The 14834-nt window shown below is 40.4% G+C and overlaps 2 protein-coding genes across 5 annotated transcripts in view; one reads left to right on the top strand and one right to left on the bottom strand.

Annotated features, from left to right (window-relative positions):
- ttc7a (tetratricopeptide repeat domain 7A) overlaps positions 1-14834 on the top strand; it is a 61879-nt gene that overhangs the window by 45754 nt on the left and 1291 nt on the right. The gene's annotated exons all lie outside the window — the stretch shown is intronic.
- Positions 9900-11718, bottom strand: LOC119495474 (calmodulin-alpha-like). The gene is made up of 6 exons (XM_037781957.1): positions 11602-11718; positions 11192-11222; positions 10444-10587; positions 10245-10351; positions 10028-10163; positions 9900-9928 (listed from the first exon to the last, which is right to left on the bottom strand). The coding sequence occupies exons 1-6, from the start codon at positions 11602-11604 to the stop codon at positions 9900-9902; spliced, it is 450 nt and encodes a 149-aa protein (XP_037637885.1). The 5' UTR covers positions 11605-11718.

The raw sequence follows: 14834 nt of genomic DNA, 5'->3' as shown, positions 1-14834 counted from the left end.
AGCAGCCACAGCTGAACAGAGGACAAAACAGGGTGAATCCAAAAATCCAAAAACACGAGCATGAGCAAGTCAAAAACCAAGATACAAGGGAGCCTGAATACGTCATGTACCACTGTGAGTGACGGAACGATCTGGCGATGAGTGGCAGGAAGACCGGGGTAGATATACTGCAGGTGTGTGTGATGATTGGTTGATTACTTGATTGCTGTCAGCTGCTCCAGCAGTGCCTGCCCAGGAGGAGGAAGGCCACACCTCCCAACACACTGACAGACTAGACACACAGGGAAAACACACAGGAGACAAAAGGGCAGGGAAACAAAGGAAACACAAGGAAAAACTAGTCTGCCAAGATGATAACATGACACTACGCCACTGGCATTTTTACAGGAATATGAATGCAACAATTATTTTAGCATTTCATTACAATGATTACAAAATAACTCAAACAGTTAAGGCTTAATTTCATACATTTATTTTTTGTTTTCTTCCTGTTTTTGTTTTTTTTGCCTGTCCATGAAACCACAACACTACAGTATAACATTCAATAGTATTTTTAATGCTTTTTCTACAATAGTTGAATCGTGAATCATCAAGAATTCCTCTTAAAGGAATAGTTTGACATTTTGGAAAGCATGCATATTAGCTCACTTAGTAAATTATTGTCCCATTTAGAGTCAAATAGACCATAAAGCAAGGTATGACTTAGGGCGTGGCTACCTTGTGATTGACAGGATGCTACCACGGCGTCCTGTCTGAGAGTTGTCCTTGTTTTCGTCTTTAACCTTTAACCCTTTCACAGTGTGTTTTCAGTTCATGAAAGTTGATTAAAACATTTTTGGTCAGCTAAAAATGTCTTATTCAGCATTCGGGGTTGTACTTAATTCCAGCCTCTCGAGTCTATTCTGTGACTTCTCCTTTGGCTGCCAGGCAACCAATGCTCAACCGTACTGCACAGAAGTACTTTGCAATGAAAATATTATTAAAGAAATAGATAGCCCATGGAGCCAGTGTTTGATTTGTCCGTTCTGGGCTACTGTAGAAACATGGAGGACTCCATGAAGAGGATCTGCTCCCTATGTAGATATGAAGGACTCATTCTAAGCTAACGAAAACACAACAATTCCTAGTTTCAGTTGATTATACACTAAAGAAAACATACTTAGGAATACTATATTTCATTTCTGCCAATAGATCCCCTGAAAGGCTACACACTGGACCTTTAAACAAACAACATACAACGTTAATTAGTGAGCTTTTGAGGTGTTAGCATTGGTTTTTGAGCTTTGAGGAGGACCAGACTAGCTGTTTTTCCCTGCTTCCAGTCTTTATGCTAAGCTATAAGGTCATCTCCTGCTGGCTCTAGCTTCATTCTTTTAATACTGTTGGCATTTTTCTGGCCCTTGACAGTCAACTTTCTTGTAGATTTGAAAGCATTTGGACTGACATCGACAATTAAATCTACTGTTATAAAAGCAGAACAGGCTATGAAGCAAAATTACCTTTTTTTTAGGTTTAAGACAGCGTTGCATGGCCTCAACCAAGCCAACCAGAGCGGAGTGAAGTCGTAATTCTCTCCACAGCAGATGAGGAAAGGGAAATGTGAGTAAGGGAAACCCATAACTGGAAGCCATACAGTACAGAAGCTCAGCAGCCCCTGCGGTGCGGTTCATAATAACACACCACCACCACCATCTTCCCTTATTCACCACACACCACTTTACGCACTCCACCTCTACACATTAGCATCAACCGTGTCCACATGGTCCTTGAGTGTGTGTGTGTGTGTGTGTGTGTGTGTGTGTGTGCGTGCGTGCGTGCGTGCGTGCGTGCGTGCGTGCGTGAGTGCGTGCGTGTGTGTGTGAGTGTGAGTGAGAGAGAAATGCAGTGATCAGACAGTGACTCACTGCTCTGGTCAGCTGCTGGTTTCAGAGTATTTTTGGATGGAAGAGGGTGTGGTAGTGAGGGAAACCAGTATACTGTGGACAAACAGTATGTGTGTAAGTGAGCTACAGATTTATGGTTTAATATCTCCGCTGTTACAGGCGAAATCTAATTTTGTTCATCTATCACTGTATTAGCGATGTCAGCTTTTTACACATTTGTCTGTCTGTGCTGTTAACCTCGTTATGGTAAGTGTTTTTGGTTGACGTGTGTGTATGTGTGGCATGTGGTGCATGTGGTGCATGTGTGTGTGTGTGTGTGTGGCTGAATCTGAAACACGGCCCAGCCTTGCTTCCGGCGATGGTATGAAATGAATCTGACCCACTCCCAACATCCTCCACATCTCATCCCTCCTGTTCTGTAGCGTAGCCTGATCTGAGTCAGCCACACACACACACACACACACACACACACACACACACGCACACACCGTTAACACACACACTTTACTTTTCCTCCTCTCCAGCGGAAGCATATTCATACACACTGCTTCACATATGCATGTATACTCTCAAGGACGAGGACTTGTGCTCATTGAATTAATCGCGTTCCAATTATCAAATGCCCCCCATCTATCTCTCTCTCTCTCTCTCTTTCTGTCTCTCTCTCTCTCCTCTCTGCGTGGATGGGGGTGGTTGTCAGCTGATTAGATAATGCAAATACATTATTTATAACACTTTGCACGTTCTCGCCGCTTTATGGGATTGCCTAGCAACCAGGGAAATATATTCTATTGAGCAAGACCTCTGATAACCACAGAGAGAGAGAGGGGGAGAGAACAGAGAGACGATTGGGAGTTGGCTAGTGCCTCCGTTGCTATGTATGGCTCATCTGGGCTCACTTATTTTTTCCGTTTTCTTTGACACCTCTCTCTTTTTCTCGCCAACCCCCCCCCCCTCTCTCTCTATTCATTGTTTCCCTTTTTAGCTCTTTCTCACTTGCTCACACTCTCTTTCTTCCTTTTCCTTTCCCCTTTCATTCATTCCTCCTTTTCCCTTCCTGTTGCTGTATTCCCATGTGAGTTTGTACATGCAAGTGTGTGTGCGCCATGTTGACATTTATACTGTAATATATTTATATATCTGCTCTGATCTGCAGAGAGGTGAGAATGTACTTTGCAAATGCAGGAATTTATTCTAGATGCGCCGTTTCTTTTATAGGTACACATGCAAACATGTCATCCAGCCGCATCACGTGGCGGAGATGCTTAACATGGAAAGGTCAGCATGGTAAATATCATATCATGCTGACAAAAACAAAACATACTGTACACAGGTGGCTCAATAGAAGTGTGTCAGAAGAGGTTTTTTACTTCTTGAATCTCACTATGAGATATGGGTCAGTCATGCTGTGCAGTCAAACGTGTTTAAACCCTGAGGACTTCATTTTTAATTCTAGTGGAGGTCCAAAGATACAAAATATGTCAGGCTGAATTTTAGGGGATGCATGTAAATGCACAAAGCATCCACAATATTTCCATTTGATGGAACGATGCAGCCATTAAAAAAACATGGAGTCTGGGGTTTTGAATATTTCAAAGGTGAAGCCAACGAGGAAGTGCCTTAAACTTGCATTACTTCTAATAGCCAGCGGGGGAAATACAGACCATAAAGCAAGATATGCTTTGGGGCGTGGCTACTTTGTGATTGACAGGTCGCTACGATTGCGTTGTCCGGTCTGAGAGTTGTCCGTGTGTTCATCTTACAACTTAAACTCTTTCACAGTGTGTTTTCAGTTCATGAAATAACATTTTAGTCACCTAAAAGTGTCTCATTTAGCGTTCGGTTGTACTTAGCTCCACCCTCTTTTGTCACTTCTGGTTGCAAATAACCAAGATGGCAATGGCCAAAATGCCAAACTCGAGGCTTCAAAACGGCAGTCCACAAACCAACGGGTGACGTCGCGGTGACTACGTCCACTTCTTATATACAGTCTATGCTACCAAAACCTCTAAAGACATGCTAATTGACACATAAATATCTTGTGCCGGACAAGCTGTTTACCCCGTTTCCAGACTTTATGCTAAGCTAAGCTACTCAGCTGCTGGCTGTAGCTTTATACTGAAACACATGAGAGTAGTATCAACCTTCTCATCTAACTATTGGCAACAACGGGAATAAGCATACTCTCTAAAAAAAGTCAATAGAAAATAGAAGAGGTAAAGGTGTATATTAAGAGGATAATATGAGGAAAGTTCAAGCCAACATGATGGAGGTAAATACAGCAGCCTTAGCTCACCTCTTCCAGCCAGCTCAGACTTATTAGCCAATGATGGGATTAAAGGTTCAGGTACAGGCTCTCTACCTGGTTCAATGGCAGGGCATTAGGCCACTGGGTTACACTCTGTTGAGTAGATGTTAGCCTACAGGGGTTCAACAGACGGCTCTTGGATGACATAACATGCCCTCTGGCTGCCATATTGCATGATTATGGACCTTATGGATCTGAATCATGCCATGTAAATACTTAACCATCTCTAGACTAACGATTCTAACCCTGTACCTAAACTTAACTGTTTATAACTTTATTTTCTCCGGTCTGTCCAACTCTGTAGGCAGCATGGCTGACAACAGCAGATTGCAAATCTAAATTTAGAGTTCAGCTGTCTCTACACTGTCTGGAAGACATTAATTTCTGGGATCTGATCCATATGACTATTGATTTTGTGTTAAGATAACCAGCAGTCTGGTCAATATCTGGTTAGTTTACTTTGGATCCAATCACACATTTGTTTAAAGCCTATGTAGCTTTTAATCAGTGTGCGTTGCATCCTAGTATTTATGTTCAAACTTTGATGTAATGAAAAGGTTTAATGCTCGCTTGAGGCAGAAAAAAGTTTTCGGTAATAAAGAAGTTATCCAATAAATATTAACCATAAATAAATCTCTGTGGTGGCTGCTTAGCTGTAGTTGGTACGTTAGATTATTACAAAGTTTTGTCTTTTCACAGTATGAAATATGAATAATATCAGCTGACACTGAAGAACAAAAAACTCATTTCCCCAATGCTAATCAATTCCATAATCAAATCTCTGTTGGGTGTGTTTGTTTGTGACATTCAGGAAGCTTTTCTCATTCTCTTCAATCTGGCTGATGGAAATACGCTTAATTAAACGTTGTGTTTCAAAAGTTTGCTTAAATTTTGCTTGAAAGATGGATGAAAACACCACTGCCCACTCGTTCGGTTTGGCTCAGCTCAGTTCAGTTGTGCTTTAATGGCACGACTAGAAACAAATCTGTGCTGCCAAGCACCATGGGATCAGCTGAGGTAAAACTGGAGACAGATGGCTGGGAGTAATTAAAGCAAAACCAATACATACCCGTTTTATCAGTGTAATGCCAGAAACTCTCGGTAGCAAACTGAATGTTCTTGAACACTCACTTCCTTTCCTATCTGCTCACTCTCCTGCCCCCTCAGACATTTTGCTCCTTAATGTCATTCTTACTAATTTTCAGTTCTCATACCAATTGAAAATCTTTCTCATATTGCCTCGCTGTCTTGTTTGATTTCCTCTGATACCCTTTTGCCTCAAACTTAAAGGAATAGTTCTACATTTTGGATCTTCCGCATCCATTGGGCCCATGGAACATGCGCAGTAGCGTCCGCTCGGTCACATGACTCGGTCACGGGGTCCCAACGTCACGCCATCGTCACATCTTGCGATGTCGTCACGGTCTGGGTCTCATTCACATGAACGGAGGAAGGGAAATAACTCTGGATTCGGCTATTAGTGTGTTTTACAACTTTTAGGACCTAATGATTTAAATAAGGGCTAGAGAGTGTTCGTACTGGGGAGTTGATGTACCTCAAAAAAAATAATCTGCTGAGTTACAGACGTCTCTTTCCCAATGAGTATTTTTGGGCCCAATGGCATCATGTGACGGACACGGAAGTTGTAGTGCCGCCGTTTGGCCACTATGAAAATTTGGATCAACAACCGGCGCCCTACCTTGGGGCTTGACAGAGACTAAAACCAAAACCTCTACATCCTCATTGTACATACTGAATGGCAACCCACATTCTTGTGCTGTGTTTCTGGGCAGACGGATTAACTGTTTGTCAAGAAATAGCTTCAACACATAACTTCCCCTAAATCCCCTGAGTGGGTGCTACACTTACGCAACGGCAGCATTATCAGCTGTAACCGCCGTATGAGAGCAGTGCAAAGCGGTGGCCATGAACTAGCTATGCTGACATGCACAAACATGCACTAAAAATATGCGCGGTTGGTCAACAAAATCAACAAAGTGAGAAGAAGCTCAGATTACAACACACACAGAGGGAGAGCGACTTCAATCTCTGTTCAGGTAGACATTACTCCTCTATTTCTTTATAGAGAAAATATTTGATGCTTTATTAATGCTCTAGATATCGTATAGAGAACCTTTAAGTGTTTTACAGACAACCGTTGGCCAATGTGTGTGTATTGTGGTGTGTGTGCTTTGCTGTCAGCTCGTCTTGTTAAGTCTCTTCCGTGTTTATATCAGACCACAGTATATACAGTAGTGTTTATTTGATTGAGCTGCTGGCCTAGAAGGATCAACTTTTCCATGGTTACCAGCATAACTGACATGTGGCACAGATGGATGGGTGTGAGTGTGTGTGTGTGTGTGTGTGTGTGAGTGTGTCTTATCCCAATAGCCGACTTGTTTATGCTAGAAACGTCGGAACAATGTAACCCCTGTGAGTCCGGAGACAAGAGCACAGACAGTAAGATGGGGAAGCTAGTGGCCAAACCAGCGGCAAGGAATACATCACACACCTCGAGCATACACCCACACACACATACACACTCATGCTCGTAACCCTGTTTGCACATCCTGTGACAGGTTTTCTCCGTACCCTAGAGTTTCGATCTTCCTCTGTGTTTTCCTCACAGCAGCAGTGAGGAAAAGGAGAACAGAGGAAGAGAGAGAAAGAGTGTGTGTGTGTGTGTGTGTGTGTGTGTGTGTGCTTTTATTGAAAGTTGCATCAGAGCCCCTAGACAGCTCTGTGAATTTCAGCCCAATTAATCTGGAGCTTGTGAGCAGAGACTGCATAACAAGATTCGTCTGTCTGACCTCAGGCCAGCTCACTGTGTGTGTGCGTGTGTGTGTGTGTGCGTGAGTGTTACAGATAGTCAAAGTATGGGAGGGGATGATATTGTGCAAGAGAGGCTGCCTGTTGTCACCTTGAGTGTGCATGTGACACTGTCGCTTGTATATATGTTTGTGTGCGAGACAGATTTGACTCCATGCTGCTGGTCAGTTGCGTGACACACTCAAACACACCGCCGCACCCCCAACTGAGCCGAGCTCCGGAGAGACACAACACACACATTCACACAAAGTCTGCATGACCTTTTTAACACGGTGACAACAGATATCACCCATAATATCCTTCTCTTATATTCTCTATACACAAACACACCCTGACAGCGTACACTTATTTTTCCAATTTTAACAACCATTTATTCAATTATCCATACAGTCTACATGAAATGCCAGTTACATACTTCTCATTCCTTCCTCAACTCTTTATGCCACACACACACACACACACACACACACACACACATACATACAGTATATACATCCATACAGTATAAAACCAGTGAGTGTGGAGATTGCATGCATACCCACCACTCTTCATGGCAGAGCCCTGGGCAGTAGCCGCCCAGCACGCCACTGCAAATGAACACTTTGGAATAACATGTTCTGTAAAGGAACATATCAATGTCGCTGCATGTTTTTTGCAGCCAATTAGACTGTTGTCAGGCTATGAAATAGGCGTTATCAGTTGCTCTAAGCCCCATAGATGTGGGTCAGTAGGGGCCTACTACACCCAATAGTAGGTTTTTACCATCTATTCATATGATAAATCACCAAAAGAAGGTATAAAAGAACACAACAGTGACCTTTAGCGACCGTTAAAACAGGGAGCAAAAATGTATAGTTGTCTTTGTGGTTGTAGTTATTTTAATCCAAAACACAATTTTTCCCTAAACTTAAGGTTTTTTTTCCCCTAAACCAAAAGAGGTTGTAGTTTTGTTGCCTAAACCTAAAGAAGTTGTATTTTTTTTTTTTGCCTAAACCAAAAGAAGTTGTATTTATTGCTGCCTAAACCTAAAGAAGTTGTATTTTTTGTTGCCTAAAACAAAAGCAGTTGTCATTTTATTGCCTAAACCAAAAGAAGTATTTTTTGTTGTCTAAACCTAAAGAAATTGTATTTTTTTTGCCTAATCCTAAAGAAGTTGTATTTTTTGTTGCCTAAACCTAAAGAAATTGTATTTTTTGTTGCCTAAACCTAAAGAAGTTGTATTTTTTGTTGCCTAAACCTAAAGAAGTTGTATTTTTTTTATTGCCTAAACCTAAAGAAGTTCTATTTTATTTTTGCCTAAACCTAAAGAAGTTGTATTTTTTGTTGTCTAAACCTAAAGAAGTTCTATTTTATTTTTGCCTAAACCTAAAGAAGTTCTATTTTTTGTTGTCTAAACCTAAAGAAGTTCTATTTTATTTTTGCCTAAACCTAAAGAAGTTCTATTTTATTTTTGCCTAAACCTAAAGAAGTTCTATTTTATTTTTGCCTAAACCTAAAGAAGTTGTATTTTTTGTTGTCTAAACCTAAAGAAGTTCTATTTTATTTTTGCCTAAACCTAAAGCAGTTGTATTTTTTTATTGCCTAAACCTAAAGAAGTTGTATTTTTTGTTGTCTAAACCTAAAGAAGTTCAATTTTATTTTTGCCTAAACCTAAAGAAGTTGTATTTTTTGTTGCCTAAACCTAAAGAAATTGTATTTTTTTATTGCCTAAACCTAAAGAAGTTCTATTTTATTTTTGCCTAAACCTAAAGAAGTTTTATTTTATTTTTGCCTAAACCGAATGAGGTTGTATTTTTTTGTAGCCTAAACCTAAAGAAGTTGTTGTTTTATTGCCTAAACCTAAAGAAGTTAAGTTGTAGTTTTGTCGCCTAAACCAAAAAATGTTTTTGTTTTTTTTGTGCCTAAACTTAAAGAAGTTGTAGTTTTGTTGCGTAAACCTAAAAAAGCTTTTTTGTTTGTGTTCAAAACGTTTCATTCAGTTTTATGTTATAGAACATTTTGCTTTTAAATTTCACTTTCAGTTTTACAACATAGTAGGCCTCTAATGACCCACATTTATATAATCTTTATGAGATTTTTCTGTCTTCCAATAGAGCTCAATTAATTTCAATATGGAAGAAAATACATTTTCAGTCTTGAAACTTGCTTAAAATGGGTGATGAGCAGTGTTGTGCAGTACCATATTAGTTTGTAACTTGAGTTAATAAGTCATAAAAGTTGTGTGATTACTTTTTTCAGTAGCGAGTAGTTTAAGGCAGGGGTTCTAAAACTTTTATATATATATATATACTGTATATATAGTGCCAGAACTACGACAACATCGGACAGCGATTCTTAGTTTCAGGTAATTATACACTAATGAACACATAGTTATGAATATTATATTCCATTTCTGCAAAAAAATATAGTTTTTCTGCCTCCTCTTAGTGCTCCTAAAAGCATTTGCAAGATTCCAGGAGCAGTGATTGACAGCTGCTTTAGAGACTGCTCGGCTCTGATTGGTTGTTTTCCTTCAGGCGCGGTGGAAACTTGCAAATGTCCTCAGGAGCACTAAGGGGAGGCAGAGGAACCTGATTTTTTTTTTTACTATTGTCAGGATATAGTAAGATAGTCATAGTACTATGGATGAGCTTCTGAAGGTAAATGTAATATCACCATTCTGTATTGTGAAAATGAGACCATGTCATAGGTCAACTTTTAGCCTGTGGGGTTAATTCAGCAAGTAGATTTTCTCTAAAAACAAACAATGAAATCACACTTTGTTCCATTTACACCACTGTCTGTTTTATTACTTTTCGAGAACTACAAAACTCATCTTTTTCTATGAATACTTGACATGACCTGATGAGCCTACAGGCAGTAGTGCAATTCAGCCTTCACTACTTTGACATCATCATTTTTACAAACTCTGCAAGGAAGAGAGGGGAGGAGAAAAAAAAGTGCTGTGACTCAGTGTCCGATGAGTGACCAAAACCGATTCAAAACATAAAATACAACATCTACCAACCTTCATAGTTGACCTGTCCATCTCCGTCAATGTCTGCTTCTCTGATCATCTCGTCCACTTCTTCATCAGTCAGCTTCTCCCCAAGGTTTGTCATCACATGGCGCAGCTCAGCAGCACTGATGTATCCATTGCCATCCTGAAAATTACATCCATAAGTAAGCACATATTTTTAAAAACTGCTGCATATATGCGGTGTGAGAGTGCAGACAGCGTTTACCTTGTCAAAGACACGGAATGCTTCTTTGATCTCCTCCTCACTGTCTGTGTCCTTCATCTTCCTGGCCATCATGGTGAGGAACTCTGGGAAGTCTATCATTCCATTTCCTGAAGACAATAAGACATTGATGAGGGATATCCATCTAGCACATCAACAGTGTGTGTGGTTAGCAGGTTTTGAAGGCAGATTGAGTCCTCACCATCAGCATCCACTTCATTGATCATGTCCTGCAGCTCTGCCTCTGTGGGGTTCTGGCCCAGAGAGCGCATAACTGTGCCCAGCTCTTTGGTGGTGATGGTGCCATCTCCATCCTTGTCAAAGAGCGAAAATGCCTCCTTGAATTCTGATTACAAAAAATAAAAGTGGATGGCCTTCTATAGTTAGGCAGATGTCACACCTATAGCTGGACATACACATCAAATCTGGCAAAACAGTAGCTGTAATATAACACTGCAAGTGGTCCAAGAACAGAGTCATATTGCAAAATACACTGCGACACTTGCAGAACACAAAACTGGAGAAGAATCAGTCAGGAAGGGAGAAGGAGAGAGCTACTGTCTGTGGCCACCACATGCAAAACCATTCCCTTTTTGGGGTTGTCTTGCTGTTGCCTCTCCATTGCACCTGTTGTCACTTTCATTTGCACCAAAACAGGTGAAAGTAATTCATAATCACTTGTGCTTCCTAAATAGACAGATTGATATCCCTGAAGTTTAACTGATGATGGTGTTATACTGTTTTTTTGAGCAGTGTATATATATGTTACTGCAAATGGAAATAAAGTTTTTCTTTGACTAAAGTGTTCCTGACGGAACTGTTTTATGACCAGTAGGCTGCCCTGAGGAACGCCTTAAAATGCAAAAGTATAAATCCATTGCAGGAGATGCAAGGATCCATAACGCAGGCCACTTTGCAGGATATGAAGGAAGGATGCAGCGATGTCTTACCAGCAATCTGCTCTTCTGTAAGCTGATCAGCCTGTAAAATACAAGATGAAGCAAAAAAATATCCAGAATTAGCTTTACCACCTTAGAACAAGCTGGATGGTCTCAACGTTAGGGGCCACCTATTCATTTAAAAATGCTGTAAACACATTTTATTAATATCTGTGTCAGAATCTGTAACAAAAACACGTTTTCATGTCGGTTAGCTAACAATCTTGTTACTGAACTTGGGAAACTGCAGAAATATTGAAATAAAATCTAAGACGTGCCCTTAAAACCTTAACGTTAGATCCATCTACATTTGAATGTTCGATGACGCCAACTTCACCATAGACAATCATGGACGACTTACAATTTGGCGGTAAATGCTAGAACTCTAGACTGGAGATAAAATATAATCTTGTTTTTCTTACCATTTCGATGTAGATGCAGCGGCTGGTTCAGGTCAAAATCCGTAACAAACCAAAGCACAACACAAAGCCTAACGGACTGACAATCTCTATGAACACACTGAGGGTGAGGCAACTGGACTCGCCCTTAACAGCCATCCTTTAACTCCTCCCCTTTTCAATATCACTCCACCAACTTCCCTTTTCCTTAGTTGTTCAAATATTTTAAAACACTTTTAAATATATTATTAGCTACACAAGAAAATCAAGAAACATCTGCAATGCCCACGTAAGACTGTGGTAAAGGTTTGTTGTCGATATTAGCAATTATATTGCGTATTGCTGGTGGTCTATATAACGGCGTGTGAATACTTTCTGATACTCTGTGATGAGGCACAAGATGAAGCAGAAAGAAATCATGCTCTCTGATTGGTGTGTTTGTGATAAAAGCATTTGCAAGATTCCAGGAGCAGTGATTGACAGGTGCTTTAGAAACTGCTCGGCTCTGATTGGTTGTTTTCTTTCGGGCGTGGTGGAAACTTGCAAATGCCTTCAGGAGCACTAATGGGAGGCAGAAGAACCAGATTTTTTACTACTGTCAGGATATAGTTATTTTTGTTAAAGTTACCAACTGTAGCTTTAAATGGCAGCAGGTTAAACACAGCATCAACTGATGTAAAATGGACTTTTACATAATTTGACTGCACTTAAAACTACAGTAATGAAAATAACATTTTGTCATATTTGCTCAAACTGTCACTGTATACTGACAGTAGTACATGAGTCAGATACTCTGTGAAAAAATCAGGTTTTTCTGCCTCTTCTTAGTGCTCATAAAAGCATTTCAAAGCGAGATTCCAGGAGCAGTGATTGACAGCTGCTTTAGAGACTGCTCGGCTCTGATTGGTTGTTTTCTTGGAATGGTGGAAACTTGCAAATGCCTTCAGGAGCACTAAGGGGAGCCAGAAAAACCAGATTTTTTCACACAGCATCTGTCAGGATATACTGACTGTTTGAGCAAATATGACAAAAAAAAGTAGTTTTTATTGAAGTTCCCAACTGCAGCCTTAAATGGCAGCTGTTTCTCCTCTGACCCAAGCAGGTTAACCCCCGCGGACGGCCGTGGGAGATCTTTGTTAGTTTGATCCCGTTTAAATCGATCTTAAATGAAAACCATAACATCTAGAGCATTCAGTCTTTTTGCAGCAGAAAGTTAAGGCTTCTGTCTATTCGCGTCATCACGTTGTACGCACGCGATGATGTCATTACGTTACGTTATATGCGGAATGTAACACAATTATCATAATGCCTTTGCAATCAATCTGCTCATAATATATATGTATGAACTGGAAAAACAAAGTTCGGAAACTTGTGTTTGGTCGATTATTTCTCTGTTGTTACAATGCTAATTGGCATTGTATTTTACATTGTTCGAAAGCCTGTTTATTTACATTTACAATGATGTCCAACTTGTAAGGATCATGCATTTGTGGGATGAGCAGCACAGCTGATTATGTGGGTAGCGCCCAAGAAAAATTTGCCAAAATGCTCTGCCAATGGTAAACAGTGTATTCTCCTGTTGGTATTGACTCTTGTTTTGAGTTGTTTGGTGGATTGGATGATTGAACTCTCTATCAGTAACAAGGAACAAACAAGACATATTGGCTATTTTACACTTTATTCATTTAATACACCGTCAGGAGCCTCAGTAGCGGTGGAAGATCCATACACAGCCACAACAGCCTGACACCTCCTCCTCATGCTGGTAACCAACCTGGTCACACGTTGCTGTGGGATGGCGTTCCATTCCTCAACCAGGATTGGTTGCAGGTCAGCCAGCGTGGTTGTGTTGGTCACTCTAACACGTACAGCACGCCCAAGCTGATCTCACAAGTGTTGAATTGGGTTGAGGTGTGGACTCTTGGCAGGCCGTTCCATTCTCTCTACTCCCACATTGTGGAGGTAGTCTGTGATAACCCTGGCTCTCTGGGGGGTGAGGGGGGCGTTGTCATCTCGGAGGATGAAGTTAGGTGCCAGATTGTGGAGATATGGGATCGCCACTGGCTGCAGAATCTCATCCCGATATCTCACTGCATTGAGATGGCCTTCAATGATGACAAGCCTTGTTTTGCCAGTGAGGGAGATGCCCCACCACCCCCCACACCATGACACTGCCCCCACCAAAAGCTGTTACTCCATCGGTGCAACAATCAGCATAGCGTTCTCCACGTCGTCTTCATACTTTCACCCTGCCATCCAACTTTGGCAGACAGAACGTAGACTCATCACTGAACATGACATTCCCCCACATGTTAATGTTCCATTGTCTGTGTTGTCGACACCAGCGCAAATGGGTCTGACGGTTAAGGGCAGTCATTGCAGGCTTCCTGGTAGCCTTATGAGAATACACTGTTTACCATTGGCAGGGCATTTTGGCATATTTTTCTTGGGCGCTACCCACATAATCAGCTGTGCTGCTCATCCCACAAATGCATGATCCTTACAAGTTGGACATCATTGCGAAGGTAAATAAACAGGCTTTCCAACGATGTAAAATACAATGCCAATAAGCATTGTAACAACAGAGAAATAATCCACCAAACACAAGTTTCCGAACTTTGTTTTTCCAGTATATATATATATATATATATATATATATTACACAGCATTGTTGAATACTCTATTCTGATTGGTCATTCATGGCATTCTACAGTCTATTTCTTTATAGCAGACCGTTACTATGTAAAGCAGACAGATTATTGATTTCTTAAGTGAGTAGCCGTAAGCGAATATAATGTACAGCTAGCGGGACATTGTTGTGAAATAAACAACAATGTTTCTTTTACAACAGTGACTGGGTCACTGCACATTATCCCTTACTTATATTTATATATATTTTTGAGTATATCTCAAAAACTGAAAAAAATGTGCGTAGCTAAAATAACTTATGGAATGTCAATAAATATTTGTATTTGTGTTTCTACATTTATAAATCTTTTGTATCAATATGTTTTGTTTTGTTTTTCGTACAATTTTACGAAAAAAAAGTCAGATTTTCTTAATTATTATTATTTATTATTCGTGACACAATTTCAACACTTATTATTATGGTTTATTGACATAGATAACCCTTTACCTGAGGTTGTACAATATTTAGGGATATGAAACATTTGAAGCTGCTCCAAGAACTGACGTCCAAATAAGCAAAAATACCACTGGAGGACCATTTCTATTGCAGAGTTCAAAGAGTTAAACAC

The sequence above is a fragment of the Sebastes umbrosus genome, chromosome 10, assembly GCF_015220745.1.
Source record: "Sebastes umbrosus isolate fSebUmb1 chromosome 10, fSebUmb1.pri, whole genome shotgun sequence".
Classification (NCBI taxonomy): domain Eukaryota; kingdom Metazoa; phylum Chordata; class Actinopteri; order Perciformes; family Sebastidae; genus Sebastes; species Sebastes umbrosus.
This window is presented reverse-complemented; position numbering and strand designations above follow the sequence as displayed.

Bases quoted from the DNA above. Each gene is read 5' to 3' on its own strand.
- LOC119495474 (XM_037781957.1), bottom strand. The intron at 10,588-11,191 runs GTAAGACATCGC...TTTTGTAATCAG, and splicing joins TACAGAAGAGCAGATTGCTG to AATTCAAGGAGGCATTTTCG. The intron at 10,352-10,443 runs GTGAGGACTCAA...TATTGTCTTCAG, and splicing joins CAATGAAGTGGATGCTGATG to GAAATGGAATGATAGACTTC.